This window comes from Thalassophryne amazonica, chromosome 10, assembly GCF_902500255.1.
Source record: "Thalassophryne amazonica chromosome 10, fThaAma1.1, whole genome shotgun sequence".
In the NCBI taxonomy this organism is placed as follows: Eukaryota; Metazoa; Chordata; class Actinopteri; order Batrachoidiformes; family Batrachoididae; genus Thalassophryne; species Thalassophryne amazonica.
The window spans coordinates 14458790-14479882 of NC_047112.1; the positions used below are offsets into that span (position 1 = coordinate 14458790).

At 38.3% G+C, this 21093-nt stretch overlaps 1 protein-coding gene and 1 non-coding gene across 2 annotated transcripts; both read left to right on the forward strand.

Moving 5' to 3' along the window:
* Positions 1-461: 461 nt before the first annotated feature.
* Positions 462-533, forward strand: trnah-gug. Its single transcript has one exon. It is a non-coding gene; the product is annotated as a tRNA-His (tRNA).
* A 1159-nt stretch (positions 534-1692) lies between these two features.
* depdc1a (DEP domain containing 1a) lies at positions 1693-20260 on the forward strand. Its single transcript, XM_034179446.1, has 12 exons — positions 1693-1837; positions 4385-4650; positions 5409-5541; positions 5736-5860; positions 7600-7730; positions 8154-8201; positions 9110-9247; positions 9580-10491; positions 11290-11462; positions 11644-11820; positions 14424-14630; positions 18734-20260. Exons 1-12 carry the CDS (start codon positions 1790-1792, stop codon positions 18866-18868), a joined length of 2493 nt encoding a protein of 830 aa, XP_034035337.1. The 5' UTR covers positions 1693-1789; the 3' UTR covers positions 18869-20260.
* The last annotated feature ends 833 nt before the right edge of the window (positions 20261-21093 follow it).

Consider the following 21093-nt stretch of genomic DNA (forward strand, 5'->3'; position numbering starts at 1 on the left):
TTGAAATGTAGAATAGTGTAGAATATATACATATATACATTTTTTTTCTGAAATAACTGACAAAAATTCTGAACCTTTCATAATATTCTAATTTTTGGACATGCACATTTATACTGTTCTGCTGAATCAAAGTGACCAAACTTTAACCAATTCATCCTCATTATTTGCCCTTTTAATGTGGAGAATTTCAAGTTGATAGCATATATTGTTTTTGAATTATGTTAACACAAGTGGAGATGACTTATCTGTGGTCTATCATTCACTGCGCTTTTACAGGGTCCATGCTTAGGCTTAAAGCCTCGGTCTGCAAAAACCTGATGGATTTTAGACCCCTGAATCCGTATCACAGCAAATTTAAGGTTTTATTTGTTCGAAGCAAAAATGACGACAGAGACGGACTAAACTGCAAATATCTTTGACGGTAACATCAGTTTCGGATGGCGTAGTGCGGAATCCAGCATGCCGTGATCGTATAATGGTCAGTACTCTGCGTTGTGACCGCAGCAACCCCGGTTCGAATCCGGGTCACGGCAGAATTTTGATAGGCTTCTTAACATCAAAAAAATGTTTGAGTTTAGCGACTGGAAATTTACAAAATAACTACGACTCACCAGAAATTAAACACAAAATGATATTTAAATCTAGGGGTTTTATTTATTTATTTACAGAATTGAGTCCTGTTGACCAGCAGGGGGCACTCTTAACCAATGATATGAATATGATTGTATTTATTTTGTTGTGTTATGTCTGAATCTTTGGTACCTTGTTGTTTGTTTGTATTTTCTGAACATAGGTTGTCTTATTGCAAATTATTTCAACTGCGTAACGGAAGAGCAGCAGTAAAGGTTTTCATTTCTGTTCCTGTCATGCAAAGAAGTAGAGCTAACTCAAAATGAATAAAAGTTCATTTTAAGGATAACAAAACAAGTGAACAGTCTAATAATAATAATAATAATAATAATAATAATAATTATTATTATTATTATTATTATTATTATTATTATTATTTATGTATTTATTTATTTATGTATTTATTTTGAATAGTCCAGTTATGTATATCAAATGGTCACCATGAGCATCTTTCTTCACATTAATATACAGTCATGCCACATTAAAATTAACTTACACAATTTTCATGGTTCTTAACCTCAGATGTGTGCTTTTATGTACTATTTATACAAATTAATATTTAATTTTTTTTTTAATATTATTGTGGGTTAACCTTGGAGTTTTTATTTATTATTATTTCTATGATTTATAACTTTTGATGTGTGCTTTTATGTGCTATTTGTACAAATTAATATTTTATGTTTTTTATATTATTGTGGGTTAACCTTGGAGTTTTTATTTATTATTTCTATGATTTGTATTTATTATTTCTATGATTTATAACTTTTGAGTAAATGTGCTATTTGTACAAACTTTTTAGTCACACAATAAATGTTATGTTATGTTTCAATGAGAAGCAAAAATAAAAATGTAATAAAATAAAAGACAGGATTAAATCTTCCTATATGATTTTTTTTTCCTCTGTTGTTTACGAAATGAAAATCATACTGTTAAACAGACCAACACTGTCGGATCGTTTTGATCTTTAGGCGGTCACGTGATCGGCGAACTCTCCAATCGCGTGCCAGGAAATGCGGCTCGTAATTTTGAACAGACTGAGAGCAGCAGCGGCAGCCAGAGTCCGAAGTCGGAGATTGTTTTCTTCGGTTGTAATGGCTTTATTTATTTGTAGTTTGGTTTGGTAACTTAATGATAGCAGCGGTTAATGTTTTAAGCAAGTATGAGTTCCCACGTTATCACTCCGGGACCGTACCGAGCGACGAAACTGGTAAGTAAATTCGGCTTAGCCGATAGGTTTACTAACGAAATCAAGCTAGTAGCTAAACAACACGCTGATTTTCTTTCTAACGTTGATGAATATCTTTATATTAATTGTGCTGCAGGGATTTTTTGATAATCGTCAAATCTGTTTCCAGGATGTGAAATCAACCGCAGTAAAAGGTTTTTGGCAAATTGCACGTTTTCACTGGTTACCTCTTATTTAGCGTAAAAAAATTCCAAGTTTAAATACAGAAACATAGATGCAGTTGTAAAGTAATATTAAAACAACCGCAATCGTGCTTTTAGCAGGAGGTGGTAATGGTAGAAAATATATATTTTTTTCAAATATGCTTACATCCACTTCAGAGATTGTGCATTGTGTTATTTGGGAGATATTTCATATAGGAAGTGGGTGTCTACCATGACAAAAAACCCCACCCCATGCAGAAAACAAAACTGCAATATATACTGTAATTTTAACATCTTTTGAAATATTAGAATGTAATTGTTTTGACTTCATGATTAGTTTTGATGAACCCTGCATTGAACACAACATTCAAGTTTATGATATATAATGCTCCTGACTTGGTAGTACTTGTTTTAGAGAAGTCACCAAAGCTACATAAGTACTGATATTATTACAGTGATCATGCAATTACACATGTAATTTCAAGTCACAGCATGGCAAGTTGTAGTAAATCAAGTGTAATGGCCAAGCCAAAAACAAAATCTCAGGCTGAAGAATTTGATAAACTTTGACAATGGTTTATGTTTTTAAAGTTTTTGAAGAGCATGGCCTCTTCCTAAGTTCTGTTAGTCACACACATAAAACCTTTGACAATGGTTTATGTTTTTAAAGTTTTTGAAGTGCATGGTCTCCTCCTAAATTCCGTTATTCACACAGTGTTAGTGAAATAAAACCTTTGTGAAAGAATTGTGTTTATAAAGATTTGAAGAGCATAGACAAACTTTACACATAGCGGAATAGCCAGATAATTGAAAATAGACCGTACTTTATTACATTCAAGAGGTGGGGGGTTATTTTCAAGATATAGGATTAATTTTGATGCCAAAAATGCTGGTATTAATATTGTGAATCATTTCCCAAGTGGGTGTATTGAAATTCTGACTTGTGATTTTACCACCTCCTGCTACTTAGAAACGTACTTGGATTCAACATGCAACACAGTAACTTAATAACTTTCAGGGTAATACATTTTAATGTGTTTCCTACAGTGAATTATACATGAAAATGTGACATTAAAAGAGTATGTTAAAAATCGGTAGCATTAAAAACAGGCAAGCAAACAAAGGCTATATATATATATATGATATATACACACACACACACGGTGTGAAGTATAAATGTTATAAGTAAATTCCTTCAGTTTCTCCCTTTTTTACTCAGGATCGATCACCACAGCAAATGAACGATGGATCTGCTGCTTATTGATTTGGAGCAAGTTTTACAACGGATGCCCTTCCTGACGCAACTCCATGTTACATGGAGCATTGTCATGTGTGACCTTGAGTCAGGAACCTTCTGCTCTGAAAACAAGTGCACTAACAGCTTGGCAAACAAACCCATGTAAAAATATGCATTTACACAGAAAAGATGTATGTTTTAAAATCAGATCTGACAAAAGTTGACAGATTATTCCATAATATTGGAGCACAGTAAGAACCCTGATAACTTCTTTTTAACCCTGAAACAGTAAAATTGCATCCTGAGACTGCAGGGTTTCAGAACGATGGCGATCAATAATTAGACACTGATAATGTGTAAATGTTTTTAATCACTATATACAGAATGTCTTCTGTGTTTTATGCAGACTGAGAGCATAAAAACTTAAGACAAGGTTATTAAGGTCCAAATTCAGGCATGTCATAGGCCAGCTATTGTTTTGTCACTTCCTGTTGCACAAATGGGGTCAAATAGGGGGTCTGCTAACCTAACCATGACCATGGCCCACGTTTGTAGTTACATTAATGGAGTTTGTAAATGCTTATATACAAAGCAGTTTGCTTGTTAGGATATCATAGATCAACTTAAGTTTCATGTCAACATAAAAGATGATGGCTTTGATTCCCTGATGTTTGGACCAGATTGTGAGCTGACTTTATTGTTTTCATCATGTCTACATTATTGGTTTTGCTGCCTTGGATTGTAAAGATATGTGCCTGTGCCATTAATTCTGGCATTTGATTGGCAAAATAACTTTATAGAATAGGTTGGTGAATAAAGGTGAACTATTGCTGATGCTGTCAAATACATTATTACTTCAGCTCGAGAGTGCAAACACAATTTTGTCGCAAGGCAGCAGGATGCAACTTGACAACAATTTTATTTTCTCACTTTGATAAATACCTTAAACATTAATGAAAGCAAATGGGTAACATTTCTTTTCTTTTTTTTCAGTTTTGATAACTCCAAATCTGCACCATTTATCCTTTATCCACAGTTTGAACCTTCATTTTTGCCAGTAAATTGAAACTGAATATCCAGTTTAACTGGACAGTAATTATTTTGTGCTCGCTCTTTGCCCTCCTCAAGTGGAATGAGGTGACTCAGCTTTTTCGAGCTGGCATGCCCCTCAAGAAACACCGCCACAACTTCCGGCATCACGCCTCTTGTTTCACTGCCAGCGCTGCCGTGGATTGGCTGCATCAGCTGCTTCTGAGCAACAGCAACTTTGGCCCTGATGTCAGCAGGCAGCAAACGGTGCAACTTCTGAAGAAGTTTCTGAAGAATCATGTGATTGAAGATGTGAAGGGTCGCTGGGGGACGGAGGATCTGGAGGACAATAATGTGCTGTACAGGTAGGGTGCAGAAATCCTTTTATATAGAGTTTTGCACAACTGTATGGTTTCCAGAAAGCTCGTTGGCCTATAAAAGTTAAATTCTAGTGAAGTGTTGACACTCCTGGCATACAAGATTTCAGCACAGTGTGGTTTACTTCCATTTACACGAGTCAGCATTTGCAGTTTGTAACACCTTTCAAACACTGCACTGTAAAAACTCTGATCCGCCATTAATCATCTATATGTTAAAAGCCAAGTGGCCTCCGTGTACGTGTATGCTTGTGTGCCTGTGTATGGCTTTGATCATGTAGAAACTGGGAAGAGCTGACATTTGCCATCTGGTATGCCTGGGTCAGTCTAGAGCCTGTGCATCTCCACAGACAATGTGTTAGTACATTAATAATTTCCAGCTTTGGGTTACTGAAATTACTTTATTTATCATCACATACATGACAGAAATTGGTTTCAGAGAAAACAAAAGTAATGCAGAGGTTCAGTGATGTCTGCAAACCTGGCATTATTGAATGTTTACATGTGATTACTGCACTAGAAGCCACCAATCACCCATGATGTTGAAAATTTCATCACACCGCTTTAAATGTTATCTTAATGTCGTTATGGCTTACTGATGTGTGTACTTAAGATAGATTATTTCATGTACAATAAACCAGGTCCTGTAGGGTTTTTTGTTGTTGTTGTTGTAATTGTTATGCCCCCCCCCCCCATTTTGACTCTCACTCAAAATGAGGATGTCCATGTTTGTCTGTGTTCCTAAGGTTTCCTTCCACATCTCCTCTGAAGGCTATTCCCTGTCCTGCTTCACCTTCCCTTAAGAAAACCTTTTCACTCAGAGACAAGGAAGGATTTTTCAGGTTTAGAACGATTAAGAAGCATGAAAAGGAGCCGCAGGTGAGCTAACCTGGATACGGTTTATCAACTAATTGTTGTCTTTGCGTTACTGAAGCAAGAAAATCAGATGTATCTTAATATCACTTAATTACCAACAACCAAAGAAGATTAAAAAAGTGAAAGTTTGCGGTGCCAGTTTTAATATTAAAATATGGTATGGTGATATTGATTTTGGATATTTTTGAACCTTACAGGAAAATGATGATCCCGCCCTTCAAGCTCAAAATAAAGATCAGCCAATTGGAGAGCAGCAGACACAGAAACGACAGTTGAGAGTGGAGGATGAACAGGAAGTCTGGAAAGACATTACTCTGACCCAGTATAAACATACACTAAGCTGACATTCCTTTTTATTATTTATTGATTTACATTTTAATGATTTCATAATATTTCTGCTTTGTTGGATTTGCAGACTTGTCACAAAAGCAGTTGCCATATTTTCTGGAGTATAAATTGCACCTGCTTAAAACAAATGCCTTTTGAAGAGGAAAACTCATACATAAGTCACACCTTGTTTCTGTATTATCAACTCATTCGTTTGGGATTATGGTGCAATGTTGTAGTGTAATTTTTTATTACTGGCATTTATTATTGGAGTGTATTTTGTTTAGTCCATGTGATTCCTGTGAAAGTCTTACAGTTGGGAAAATAAGTATTTGAACACCCTGCGGTTTTGCAAGTTCTCCCACTTACAAATTATGGAGGGGTCTGAAATTTTCATCTTAGGTGCATGGTCACTGTGAGAGACATAATCTAAAAAAAAAAATCCGGAAATCACAATGTATGATTTTTTTTTTTTTTTTTTTTTATTTGTTTGTATGTTACTGCTGCAAATAAGTATTTGAACACCTGTGAAATCAATGTTAATATTTGGTACAGTAGTCTTTGTTTGCAATTACAGAGGTCAAACGTTTCCTGTAGTTTTTCATCAGGTTTACGCACACTGCAACAGGGATTTTGGTCCACTCCTCCATACAGATCTTCTCCAAATCTTTCAGGTTTCAGCTCCCTCCAAAGATTTTCTATTGAGTTCAGGTCTGGAGACTGGCCAGGCCACTCCAGGACCTTGAAATGCTTCTTACGGAGCCCCTCCTTAGTTGTCCTGGCTGTGTGTTTGAGGACATTGTCATGCTGGAAGACCCAGCCATGACCCATCTTCAATGCTCTTATTGAGGGAAGGAGGTTGTTTGCCAAAATCTCGCAATACGTGACCCCATCCATCCTCCCTTCAATACGGTGCAGTCGTCCTGTCCCCTTTGCAGAAGAGCACCCCCAGAGTATGATGTTTCCACCCCCATGCTTCATGGTTGGGATGGTTTTCTTGGGGTTGTTCTTATCCTCTAAACATGGTAAGTGGGTTGATTCCACTCTGGGAGGGAGATTGATAGTCATCTTGTTTCTTCCACTTTCCGGAGTATGGTATAATAACAGTTGTTGTCTTCTACCAAGCTGCTTGCCTGTTGTCCTGTAGTCCATCCCAGCCTTGTGCAGGTCTACAGTTTTGTCTTTGGTGTCCTTAGTCAGCTTTTTGGTCTTGGCTATGGTGGACAGGTTGGAGTGTGATTGATTGAGTGTGTGAACAGGTGTCTTTTATACAGGTAACAAGTTCAAACAGGTGCAATTAATACAGGTAAAGAGTGCAGAATAAGAGGGCTTCTAAAAGAAAAATTAACAGGTCTGTGAGAGCCAGAATTCTTGCTGGTTGGTAGGGGATCAAATACTTATTTGCAGCAGTAACATACAAATAAATTATTAAAAAAATCATACATTTTTTTTTTTTTAAGGTTATGTCTCACAGTGGACAAGCACCTAAGATGAAAATTTCAGACCCCTCCATGATTTCTAAGTGGGAGAACTTGCAAAACCGCCGTATTTTCCTCACTGTATATGAACAGTTACTACAATAATAATTATTATTAGTCTGTGGGGACCTCCAAAACTAGTCAAAAAACCGGCACCTTGTACTCCGGAAAATACGGTACATTACATTTCTTGAAAGCAGGAAAATTAGGACCCACCCACCCCCTTCTCAATTCATCCTTCTTTGTTGTCTTTCAGCCTACAGAAGATTCTGGGTCTTGCATCTCTCGATGAGGTTTTAGACCCGCATTACGTTAACCCCCAGAACATCATCCACAATATGACCAGAGTCAATAAGCATGGAGTGGTCACGCTGGATGACAAAACCAGTAGGTTTGCTGGACATGGTGACTGACAGGATGATGCCTGTGTCAGCTGAAGTGTTGCACCATGCAAAATATAAACTGAGCATGTTTCATCAGCTGGTTTGAAGATGATAAATGGACTCTTGCAGTGTCGGAATTGGCAAATGCTGTTGTTTACATAATAGGTGAAAGTGGGGAATATTTGCTGTATACCAATAGTCGCACAGCTGTGATGGGATTCTGGTACACTTTTTGTCTTTTTTTTTTTTTTAAAGAGGATAGCAAAGCACAGTTTTGACTTTGATCACATTGCATTATACACATTTATATCTCTGTCACCAAATAGGTGTGTGGACTCAAACATTTTGGTTTTATATGTAACGCAAATATACTGTTTCAAATCCAATATAACTAGCTACCTTACTAACCTGTTAATCATTTCTCCAGATGATCTTCCTCACTGGGTTTTGTCTGCCATGAAAAGTTTGGCCAACTGTGAGTAACAGCAGACTACATGTACATTTCTGTCCTGTGTAAACATTGACACATTTTTTGGAAATTATTGAAAATGTCATGTTCCTAGTAAAAGCGCCGCCGCGGCCACCACCAAATATGCTTGGTTATTGGAGAACTGCTCTTACCCCACCCCCCACAGCATTTGAATTTTAGTTTGCACAACTTGACATTGTCTATATAAATAAAGCAAAACGTCAAATACATGGCCACAGTTTGTGCTGCAGAGAAGCAATGAAATGCCTTATAACTCTATAAACATAACAAATACACTGCTTAAAAACACTTAAATTTTGAAAATTTACCAAAACATGAGGTCAAATATTTATGATGATCAGCTGATTCAGAGGCTGTGGCGGCTGTGCTTGCTTGATGGCTGCGTGGAGGCACCGGAATATAAGTTGCACCATTTTTTTTCCTGTATTATCAGTTCTTTAATTTGTGATTTATTTTTTTTATTTTTTTTTTATTTTTTTATTTTTTTGTGCATTGTTGAAATGCACTTGTCATTACTAGCATTTATTATTTTATTATTGGAGGTTACTTTGTTTATTGGTTTGATTCTTGTGAAAGGTCTATATAAATAGTACAATTTTTATTATTAATAAGAAATACATGATTTTTCAGCATATAAGTTGCATGACCTCCCAAACTAGCAAAAAAACAAAATATTACTTAACTCTGGAAAATATGGTAATGGCACACACAAGTTGTGTGCCTTGCAGCTTTGGCATGTCTTTGGATTTCAACTGACCAAACTATACCCCAGGGTAAAATTCACCCAGATTGGTTTATAAATATTTTAATTTGAGTATATTTTCTGTCTCAGGTATTTGTTATTCATTCATTCAGTCTTGAGATGGCAGCACTAATTTGCTGTTTGTTTCAAGGGCCAAAGTATGACGCTGCGCAACAGTCGTATCCTGGCTTTGAGAGGGACGTCTTCAAAACAGTGTCTGATTACTTCTACAGCCTCCCACAGCCATTACTCACATACAAATTGTACGAACTGTTCATCAACGTCCTTGGTAGGTATTGTGGACTGTGCTGTTTTTGTGTTGAGTTGTTGGTTGTGTGTGTAATGATGCCAAAAAAGAGAAGAATTTCTGGCAGCAGTGACATGATGTTTTTGATATCTAACTGTGCCTGATATTTCTCATTTTGTTCCTAACATTTAAACAGTGGTATGAGTTGTGTTCTCTTGGTCTTTGTGTGTTGTCTTTGTTACTGTACTTGTGTTGAGTTATACTAACTATAAACCCTCTCCCTCCACTGCCTGTCTGCTTGCACTGACCCTCTGCTTGCAACACTTTGCTTTCTCTCTCTTTGTCTCTGTCTGTCTCTCTGCATCTTCCACCAGTGCTGTGTGGGTACGTTGCAGCGCCCACTATGCACCAAAGTGTGAAGCGCAAGAAGCCAGACATTCCCTCAGTCCTGCCTCCAGCCAAAGCATCGTTCCATTCCACAGAGTGTCTCCTGCTGTCGCTGCTCAGGCAGGGGTCGTGTGATGAGACTGAATCGCCAATGACAAAGGTTATTGGAGGCGAGCTCAAAGGAGGTCCGGCTGGTGCAGGTGTGGTAGAACCCAAAAGGCCCAGAGTCAGGAGTTGTTCATTGGAAACCATCCTGGGTGACCCTGAGCCTTTGGCCCATCAACAGCTTTTCCTTTCCACTGACAGCCTGGCATCCTATGTCTGTAGCAGAAGTTGCCAGGACAGTTTTGCGCCAAAAGACATAAATAGTGGGGACAACAGTCCTGTTGATGCACCATCTTTTCCAAAAGCACCTGACCTTCCTGTTAATAGTGCACCAGAGGGTCTCAGGAAAAATAGACAGTCTGTAGTTTCTATGACAACACAGCAGCCGCATGCCCTGCGGCCACGGAGTATAGGGAGTTGCTTGGACATTGTGATGGAGAACTGTGGGGAAGACGTCAACGATGCTCAGTGGCAGAGTCAAGCAACCAGTTGCCTTAATGTGAACTCTGATGCAGATCAGTTCCACTCCTCTTCATGTTCACGTCCTCGTTTTTCTTCCACCCCTCTTTCAAATCCAACCAAAATGCCAAATTTTAATGCTGCTGCAGGACAGTTTGGCCCGAGATCTGCCTCCAGCACTTCTAGTCTTTGGACTGTCCCTGCACCTGCTTTTGCCCACCGCTGCCTCAGCTCTCTCGACGTGTCCAAGCTGATTCAGCCTGCTTCAGTGTTGAAACCAGCTGTCTGTGCATCCACCGGCAACTTCCGGCTCCCCCCACCCATACCTCAGAACAGTAAGACCTCACTGCGGCCTGTCTGTCTGCTCGCCTGTTGTCTAATCAAACTAACTCCATCTAACATCTAACTGCTTCCTGTCTGAAGGTTATTAGACTGGTGCTTCCCAACAAGGAGTGCGACTACCCCTGGGGGTACATGTGGGAAGTTTTTTTAAAATAAGTATTCAAATATTTTGAAGCAATTTAACAAAAATGGACTTTCTTGCGACTAAAAACTTGCAAATATACATAAAATTCTATATTAACAAATGAAAGGAAATGGTATTTTAGTATTGTGAAATGGATTTGGAGCATGAAAGCAGTGATTTTAAAGCAACAAAACACTGAATTTATTTCTTGAGGCATATGGATTAAATGGGTTTCAAATGTATTTCTGGATAGTTTGAATGTGAAACATTTAAATTTGACCCAAACTTTAAAAAAGATTAAAAGATTTAATCTACTCATAAAGGACACAAATCTATCATCAGCGCACTCCATAATGCCGGTAAAAGTTGCTAGTGATTGCGACAGTTGAAGTTCATAAAAAATGTAAGAATTCAGGTGACTGATGAGTCTGAAAGTTTTTTTTTTTGTTTTTGTTTTTTTGCTTGTATTGTCTTTGAAAATGACTCATCCTGCCTGATTTTTACTTGTCTTTCACCGTAGCTGTAAACCTGTCATCATTCACCAGTCCGGTCATTCCTCTGCCGTAGTGGATGGATGCAGCTTGAAAGCGTGAATCAGTGCTAATCTGTGATTAATGCTCATGTTGTTTGTGTTGTAATCGTGCTGATGATGCATTTGTGGCTGTAGGCCTTCTCCAGCCTCGCTGTGAGCGCGTTGCTATCGAGGCCCTGCAGCTCTGCACGCTCCTCCTCCCCCCTGCCTCCCGCAGGAAGTTGCAGCTTCTGATGAGGATGATGTCACGCATCAGCCAGAATGTGGACATGCCTCGCCTTCACCCAGCTGTTGGCACCCGAACGATGGTGAGGAACTTCAGGGTTCAGCATGAGATGGTCTTAATGAGAACTGAAGGACAACATGTCTCTTGGGACTCAAATGTTCTTGTTTCCCAAACTATGCACTGACATGTACACAAGGGTTTTTATTTTAGTAGTTGACTCCATTTACACCCCTAACACCTGTTTCTGTTGGTTCCTGTTCCAGATGGTTCATACGTTTTCAGGTTGTGTTCTGGCCAGCGCTGAGGAGGGGGATTTGGACGAGCTGTTAGCTACCAGACTAGTCTCATTTCTGATGGACCATCAACACATCATCTTGTCGGTTCCAGAGTACCTGCTCAGTGCAGTCTGTGATCACCTACATTACCTCCGTACAGTACAGGTACGCTCCACTATGACAGCATATGGTGAATGAAACAGTCTTGGGTCCTGGATGGCAACCACCCAGGCAAACAAACAGTCTGGCCCCACCTCTCAAATTAGCCATCTGTCTGCTGCAACCAGGTGAAGTGTGGCCATCTCCTTGGCCTTCTCCAGACTCTGGGGCCCTCAACAGTGAGGTGTATATGTGCTGGATCAGAGAAAAGCACCACACGACCAAAATGTTTAAGTTGATTTTCCTTCATCTTGCAAGTGACACTCCTCATCCGAGTCAAACTGTTTGTGTGACGCAAAGTTATTCCAGTACAACCCCTGGCAAAAATTGTGGAATCACCGGCCTCGGAGGATGTTCATTCAGTTGTTTAATTTTGTAGAAAAAAAGCAGATCACAGACATGACACAAAACTAAAGTCATTTCAAATGGCAACTTTCTGGCTTTAAGAAACACTATAAGAAATCAAGAAAAAAAGATTGTGGCAGTCAGTAACGGTTACTTTTTTAGATCAAGCAGAGGAAAAAAATATGGAATCACCCTGTAAATTTTCATCCCCAAAACTAACACCTGCATCATATCAGATCTGCTCATTAGTCTGCATCTAAAAAGGAGTGAACACACCTTGGAGAGCTGTTGCACCAAGTGGACTGACATGAATCATGGCTCCAACACGAGAGATGTCAATTGAAACAAAGGAGAGGATTATCAAACTCTTAAGAGAGTAAATCATCACGCAATGTTGCAAAAGATGTTGGTTGTTCACAGTCAGCTGTGTCTAAACTCTAGACCAAATACAAACAACATGGGAAGGTTGTTAAAGGCAAACATACTGGTAGACCAAGGAAGACAAAGCGTCAAGACAGAAAACTTAAAGCAATATGTCTCAAAAATCGAAAAATGTACAACAAAACAAATGAGGAACGAATGGGAGGAAACTGGAGTCAACGTCTGTGACCGAACTGTAAGAAACTGCCTAAAGGAAATGGGATTTACATACAGAAAAGCTAAACGAAAGGCATCATTAACACCTAAACAGAAAAAAACAAGGTTACAATGGGCTAAGGAAAAGCAATTGTGGACTGTGGATGACTGGATGAAAGTCATATTCAGTGATGAATCTCAAATCTGCATTGGGCAAGGTGATGATGCTGGAACTTTTGTTTGGTGCCTTTCCAATGAGATTTATAAAGATGACTGCCTGAAGAGACCATGTAAATTTCCACAGTCATTGATGATATGGGGCTGCATGTCAGGTAAAGGCACTGGGGAGATGGCTGTCATTACATCATCAATAGATGCACAAGTTTATGTTGATATTTTGGACAATTGAAAGGATGTTTGGGGATGATGAAATCATTTTTCAAGATGATAATGCATCTTGCCATAGAGCAAAAACTGCAAAAACATTCCTTGCAAAAAGACACATAGGGTCAATGTCATGGCATAGGGTCAATGTCAATGAGCAGATCTGATTTGATGCAGGTGTTAATTTGGGGGATGAAAATTTACAGGGTGATTCCATAATTTTTTCCTCAGAATTGAGTGATTCCATATTTTTTTCCTCTGCTTGGTCTAAAAAAGTAACCGTTACTGACTGCCACAATCTTTTTTTCTTGATTTCTTATAGTGTTTCTTAAAGCCAGAAAGTTGCCATTTGAAATGACTTTAGTTTTGTGTCATGTCTGTGATCTGCTTTTTTTTTCTACAAAATTAAACAACTGAATGAACATCCTCTGAGGCCGGTGATTCCATAATTTTTGCCAGGGGTTGTAGTAAGCACACATCCTCCAAAGAGACCTAGTACCTGAAACACTCAGCAGTCACCTTATAGGTCTCTGAATAGTGCCAAAGTCTCACAACCATACAGTGACAAGAAGCACTAAGCACCAATAAGACTTGGACCTTTGGCAGTACTGATACCTTTGCAGCAGAGCAAAGTCCTTTGTCTGTTAACTCTTCCCAGCTGTCTCTATCTCAAAGGTTGAGGACCACATGACATGAAAAGACCTGAGAAAAGTGAATCTTTCTTTGATTTTTCACCACATGCAAGTGCACTTCTAATGGCCAAGTCCAGAAAGCTACTGAAGGGTTGGATCCAGGACAGTTGCAAACCCAGACACTTGTCCAACATACTCAAGTGATGTAGTCAAGGTATCTATTGATTCCATAAACATCACAGCATCACATGAAGTCAGTGTCTGTAAATCTTTCCTCACCAGCAAAACCACCAAAGCCACTGGTTTTCACTACCCGACCCAACACCCAGTCCATACAAACACGGAACGAAGGAGCCAGAAGAGATCCCTGAGGAATGCCAGTATTTACTTTGAGAAAATTCAAAGGTTCGGTCCAACTGTGCAGAGCACTCACATTGTGTACCTGTGGAAAGGTTGGCTATGACGGACAACAGCATGTTGGGGATCCAGAAATTTGTTTTAAGATATCCCAGACACCAGCCTCCTTAACCCAGCCAGACTCTGTAGGCTGCTGATAGTCACACATACACTAAGAGAATGGAAGAAATTGTTCAGAGATTGTACAACAGAAGTTAAAATATGGAAACAACCCTTAGCTGAAGTTTTAAAAGTCTGTTCCTCTTTCCACCTCAGATTCCCATCACAGCTGATTCTGGAATCAAGGATGGTGAGCCGGTTTGCGATCCTGTACCACTGCATATGTTCTGCCATCAGATTAGCAGTGCCGAGTTTGAACAGCAGAAGTTGGCCTCTTCCCAGAAGGCCATGGAGGAATTACTGGAGCTCCTGCTGGCAGACCAGAACATGACTGAGAAGGACAAACGCAAAAAACTCAAGCAGGTAAAAGCAGCTGCTCCTCCTTTACAAAAACAAAGCAGAACATTTACATGACGAACGAATGCCCAAACGTATAGACTTTGACAAGATTAATTTACGGAGAGTTAAAGGGACAAAAATGGCCATTTTGGGTATTTGAGCCTAATTCATAGATTTAGCATGTTTTTCAAATATCAGCTTTTTGTTGCTTAATTGGGCAATCGCTGATTAGATCTTCTCTGCCTGCAGAAGCTGCTTAGATAAACATTGGTTAATTTGTACGTTCACCATTCGTATATGCAGGAATTAAATTTCTCCTTCGCTATGACAGATTTCCATCAATTGGGCTGCCAAAAGGCAGGGTTCACGCTGATGGTGTCCTAACGCATTTACCACATCCCTGGGACAAAACATTCAAAAATAGATTTTTAAAATATCAGCAGGTTTGTTTTTTTTTGTTTTTTTTTTTCTGCTCACGGTGAGTCCCCACCTCTGTTCCTTTGTGTCCTGTGTGCACTCCAGCAGAGGGGGTGGGGGGGTCAGCCTGCTATGTGTTTGCGTGTCTCACAGGACTGTAATGTCACAGCGAGCAGAGTGCAGAGTTTTACAAACATACTTTGAAACTTTTCTTTGAGTGTGCTGTGAGTGTCCTCACTGTGGTTGAACTAAAACACAGCTGCAGAACATATGATGTTAACAACAAACACTAATGCTTTTTTCCCCCTTCCCAAAATACACCTAAAATCTCGTCTTGAGGATGGCATGACATAGAATATGCTCATAAAACATTCTTACCTCTCAATCAGGCTGCGCTTTAAATACACAAATTCTTGATTGTTCCTTCTCAGAGACTGCAAACCAGGGGTGAATCCAGATGGAAAGAGAGTGTTGTGGGGGCCACGTGGCCCCTACAACACCCCTTGAGTAAATGCTCCACTTTTGAAGACATTTTTCATACTACTACTACTACTACTTATCATAATTTTAGCAACTAAAATGTTTAAATCGCTGTTACTCTACTGTATAAAAAGGTAGATGGTGAACAACTTGTGATTTGGCTGTTAAAAAAAAAAGAAGTCTTTTTTTTTTTTTTTTTTTACTTTTTTGCTTTAATCCCTGTATATGTTGTGTTCACTATTTGCTAACAACTGCAATTCTGTGGAAGTGTAAAAGTATTTAATTTGATTTATTTTATTTATTGCAATCAGAAAACTCATGCAATAACAGAAAATAAATGAATGAATAGATAAAATAAAAAAAGAAAATGCATAAAATACTGAAAAAATGAGATGAATGCGCATGTATTGGCTATTTAAAGAGGTGGGTTTTTTGTTTGCTTTTTATAAAAGGCAAGTTATGCTGATGCATTTTACACTGAAATTTGCAGAAACTGAATTAAAATCAAATTCAGCATCAAATGACTTTGTACACCTTTTATGTCTACTGAGAAATGAATAACTGAAAGGACAAACTTTCCCCCCAAGACTCAGAAATATTGAGTCTTGCAGCGAAGCTTCTCTGTTATCATGAGTTACACAAAATTAATCCATGATTGGTGCAACATTTGTCTCAAATTCCAATACAGATCTCTTACTGCATCAGATAGGCAAAGTAATTGTGCATACAAGTAGTGTTCAGAATAATAGTAGTGCTATGTGACTAAAAAGATTAATCCAGGTTTTGAGTATATTTCTTATTGTTACATGGGAATCAAGGTACCAGTAGATTCTCACAAATCCAACAAGACCAAGCATTCATGATATGCACACTCTTAAGGCTATGAAATTGGGCTATTAGTAAAAAAAAAAAAAAAAAGTAGAAAGGGGGTGTTCACAATAATAGTAGCATCTGCTGTTGATGCTACAAACTCCAAACTATTATGTTCAAACTGCTGTTTTAGCAATCCTGTGAATCACTAAACTAGTATTTAGTTGTATAACCACAGTTTTTCATGATTTCTTCACATCTGCAAGGCATTAATTTTGTTGGTTAGGAACCAAGATTTTGCCCGTTTACTAGTGTGCTTGGGGTTGTTGTCTTGAAACACCCATTTCAAGGGCATGTCCTCTTCAGCATAAGACAACATGACCTCCTCAAGTATTTTGACATATCCAAACTGATCCATGATACCTGGTATGCGATATATAGGCCCAACACCATAGTAGGAGAAACATGCCCATATCATGATGCTTGCACCACCATGCTTCACTATCTTCACTGTGAACTGTGGCTTGAATTCAGAGTTTGGGGGTCATTGGACCCAAAAAGAACAGTTTTACTCTCATCAGTCCACAAAATATTCCTCCATTTCTCTTTAGGCCAGTTGATGTGTTCTTTGGCAAATTGTAACCTCTTCTGCACATGTCTTTTATTTAACAGCGGGACTTTGCGGGGGATTCTTGCAAATAAATTAGCTTCACACAGGCATCTTCTTACTGTCACAGCACTTACAGGTAACTCCAGACTGTCTTTGATCATCCTGGAGCTGATCAATGGGTGAGCCTTTGCCATTCTGGTTATTCTTCTATCCATTTTGATGGTTGTTTTCCATTTTCTTCCACACGTCTCTTTTTTTTTTCTCCCATTTTAAAGCATTGGAGATCATTGTAGATGAACAGCCTATAATTTTTTACACCTGCGTATGTTTTCCCCTCTTCAATCAACTTTTTAATCAAACTACGCTGTTCTTCTGAACAATGTTTTGAACGTCCCATTTTCCTCAGGTTTTCAAAGAGAAAAGCATGTTCAACAGGTGCTGGCTTCATCCTTAAATAGGGGACACCTGATTCACACCTGTTTGTTCCACAAAATTGATGAACTCACTGACCGAATGCCACACTACTATTATTGTGAACACCCCCTTTTCCACTTTTTTTACTAATAGCCCAGTTTCATAGCCTTAAGAGTGTGCATATCATGAATGCTTGGTCTTGTTGGATTTGTGAGAATCTACTGAATCTACTGGTACCTTGTTTCCCATGTAACAATAAGAAATATACTCAAAACCTGGATGAATCTTTTGAGTCACATAGCACTACTATTATTCTGAACACTAATTTGTGGTAAGCACCAAATTTTCAGGAGGGTTCGTATACAGCATGAAGTTTATTTTTCAGACGTGGAGGTATCCTGGAGCTGACCTCTAATGACCTACAGGGTCCATGAAGAATTACACAGGAAACAAAATTAAAAAATGGTCCAATCATATTGAGATGTATATCACATTATTTTTCTGATCATAAGGATTCCAAAAAGGTATAGTTTGGACTATCTATGACTAAATGTTATGGGGGAGCAGCAAAAACGGCAACAATGTGAAGCAAATTATTGGCTGAGCTAATATGGTTTTAAAAAGAAAAAGTTTGTCCCATGTTATCACGTTACGAGGTAACATATGTCATTAGAATCCAATGGACATTGACCTTGTTTGACCTGCTTTGGAGACCAAACATTCAATACACTCAAAACTATTCCATTTATTAATCAATTCAGTTCAAGTTATTTCATTGATATAGCTCCAAATCACAACAAAGTTGCCTCAAGGCGCTTCACACAAGTAATTAATCCCATTCACTCAACCACTTTTTACCAAAATTAGAGCATCTTTAACTTTTGACCCCTGTACAAACTGAGATTGACTTTTGCCACCATTTTTGCTGTTTTATCCCATAACTGCATAACATTCAGTCAGAGAGAGTCCAAACTATACCTTTATGAACAGACAAATAATGTGGTATATTTCTCAATATGATTGGAGCATTTTTATATTTTGACTCCTGTGTAGCCTAACCCTAACCCTTCTTCCGTTGACCCCTGTAGGTCATAAGAGGTCAGTTCCAGGGATACCTCCACGTCTGAAAATAAACTTCATGCTATACTGTAACACTCCTGGAAACTTGCTTTTATCACAAAATGCAAAATCCTATCTCTCTTTCTCTCTATGTATGTGTGCATAACGCTCCACTATCTACCAGATGTGCCAAAAGCCACAAAAATGAATAAAAAAATAAATCATGAGTTGTGTATCATGTCGTAGCAGATTGTTTGTTTGTTTGCCACCTGTACGGTGGAGCCGTCACAGTGCATAATGATGATTTCTGTCATGTTTATCTTCCTGTGTGCTGCAGTTTCAGAAACAGTATCCGGACATCTACCGTCGTCGCTTTCCATCCTCAGGCGGACCGAACCAGACTGACAAACCAAAGATTAAACCTCCTCTCATAAACTTCAAAAGAGCCAAATCCTTCAGCCTCAGGAACTAAAATATCCATAAGCGTGTTACCATCCTTTTGGCCATGCCTTCTTTTTATTTTTGTTTGTTTGTTGCACTGACAGTGTGGTGCTGAAGAGAAGATTTGGACATTTTCTTTTGGGAGCCAATGACATGTTCTTGTTACGTGGGAAACGTTTCTGTTGCATTTTCTTTCTTTTTTATGAGTATATGAAGAGTTGATACAGTCTGAGAGACTTCTACAGTGGTACATGCACGGTTGGGTTCATTTATATATATTTGGACATTGACGGGTTTTTAAGCAGTCTATAACAGAGCGAACCTGTTGAGAGGACGGGCTGTGAGCTCTGATTAAAACAATCTTGCCACATGTTTTGAAGGAGCTATTAGCACACTGGGTTTCTTGCTCTGTAGGCATCAGTCTTCAGTTCCTGCTTGTTCCTGATCCATTTTGATTTCAGCCAATAAAATGCATGTCAAGTTAGATTCAGGTCTTGTGATTGGCGTCTCGCTTCTTTAACTTAAAATCTCCACCTGTGGAACACGCTGGATTTGAAGCTTTTGTGAGCAGTGTGACCCTAAAACATGTCACCTTTCATTCTCCTAGATCGAAAGCTCTGATTCAGCCTGCTCCTTCCATTTGCTCTCATATTCATTATTTGCTTTCAGCTGCAATATGCTGTAATAGATGGTTAAAATAATAAAAATGTCTAAATATGTATGGATCTGACTTTGTGATAATATTATGATGTTTTTAGTTTAAGTGTATTGATGACTGAGTAAAATGAAGGCATGTGAACGTGCAGTATTTTTCATTTATTTACTGGTGTTAATATTCTTACCAAGCCTTTATATTTTATGTTTTGTTTTTCTCTTTTGTATTCTCCCCCCTTGATGTCACTGGTCTATTTGGGAATGATTTAATGATGGATTTTCTTTATTATTTATATGTAAGGTGATTGGGAGAAGTACAGACCCCCCACCCTGTATTCTTTGAAGTTATATTTAAATAGTTTTTTAATCATTGAGCCTTTTTTCTCTTTTTGTCATGCGCTTTGCATTCATTTATTTGATTTTGTGCTTTTGTTCCCTAAACTAACTTCTGCTTGCTCCCCCGTTTTGTTTTTCTTTCTTGTTAAACTTGAGAGTTTAGATTTTGCACATGTAAAACTAAAGTTTTGCGCTGGTTTCAGGCATTTTGAATGACTAGCGTGCTCTCGTCAATCATCAGAGTGTGTTATCCGTGACCATGTGGTGCACGGACAGCTCCACCGGCACACCTTTCCTAGGTGTCCGTCCTATTTTTGAGGAAAAAGTTTCAACATTTTATTCAAAATTCTCAGCATCAGGAAAAGCAGTATTAACTGTATGATGCATAAGTGCAATACAGGACCTAGTTTTCCTCATTTAGTAAATAATCTGCAAAAATAAAATGATTTTAATCGCATCCTGTATGAAGTTTTGGTTCGACACTGATGTGTTTATTTGGATGACAGTGTCTCTGTAGTGATTATATTAATTCTGCTTTAACACCAGCATTTTTGGCTGTGACTGTTAACTGTTAAGCAGGCTTAACGTGGTTAAGCCTGTTTATGCAATGTATATATATATATATATATTTATTATTATTATTATTATTATTGGTGTGCAAATTCTTGTAAAATATATTATTGGTGTGCAAGTTCTTGTAAAATAAACTTTCATGCATTGTATTTGTTTGTAAAATGTTCTGAAACTGTTGGCTCTGGTTCATGAACTGCAATTTGAGCACATTTTGAGGTATATTTTTAGGTTAAAAAAATTATATGCAATGTTGTCCTTGGCAGAATTATGCGATCAAATTAGTGCTTTTTTTTTTTATTTTTGTAGCAATTTATTATGAATTTATTATTGTAGTTTGTAAAGTATACAGCCATTTTTTTTCATTATGCTTTTGTTTGAAACTTGACAGATTTTTGCTCAATGTCCATTAATGTATTCATTCTTTTTAATTCAGCCACTCATGTCTTTGTCAGCTTGTCAAAGACGGTGTGATGCAGTCATTTATTCTCTCCCACGAGTTAAAGGGATTTTAAAAACAGCCTCCCCCAAAATTATAGTTTTAGTCCCACAGCTTGTGTGTGTGGGGGGGGGGGCTGTTTTTACTTGAGTGAGCATGAAAAAACCCTCTTTAATAAGTTAAAGTTGCTCCAAAGTATTTGTTGTCTGTAAGTAATTAGGAAACACGTGTGCATGTAAATGCAACGTGCTGTTGCA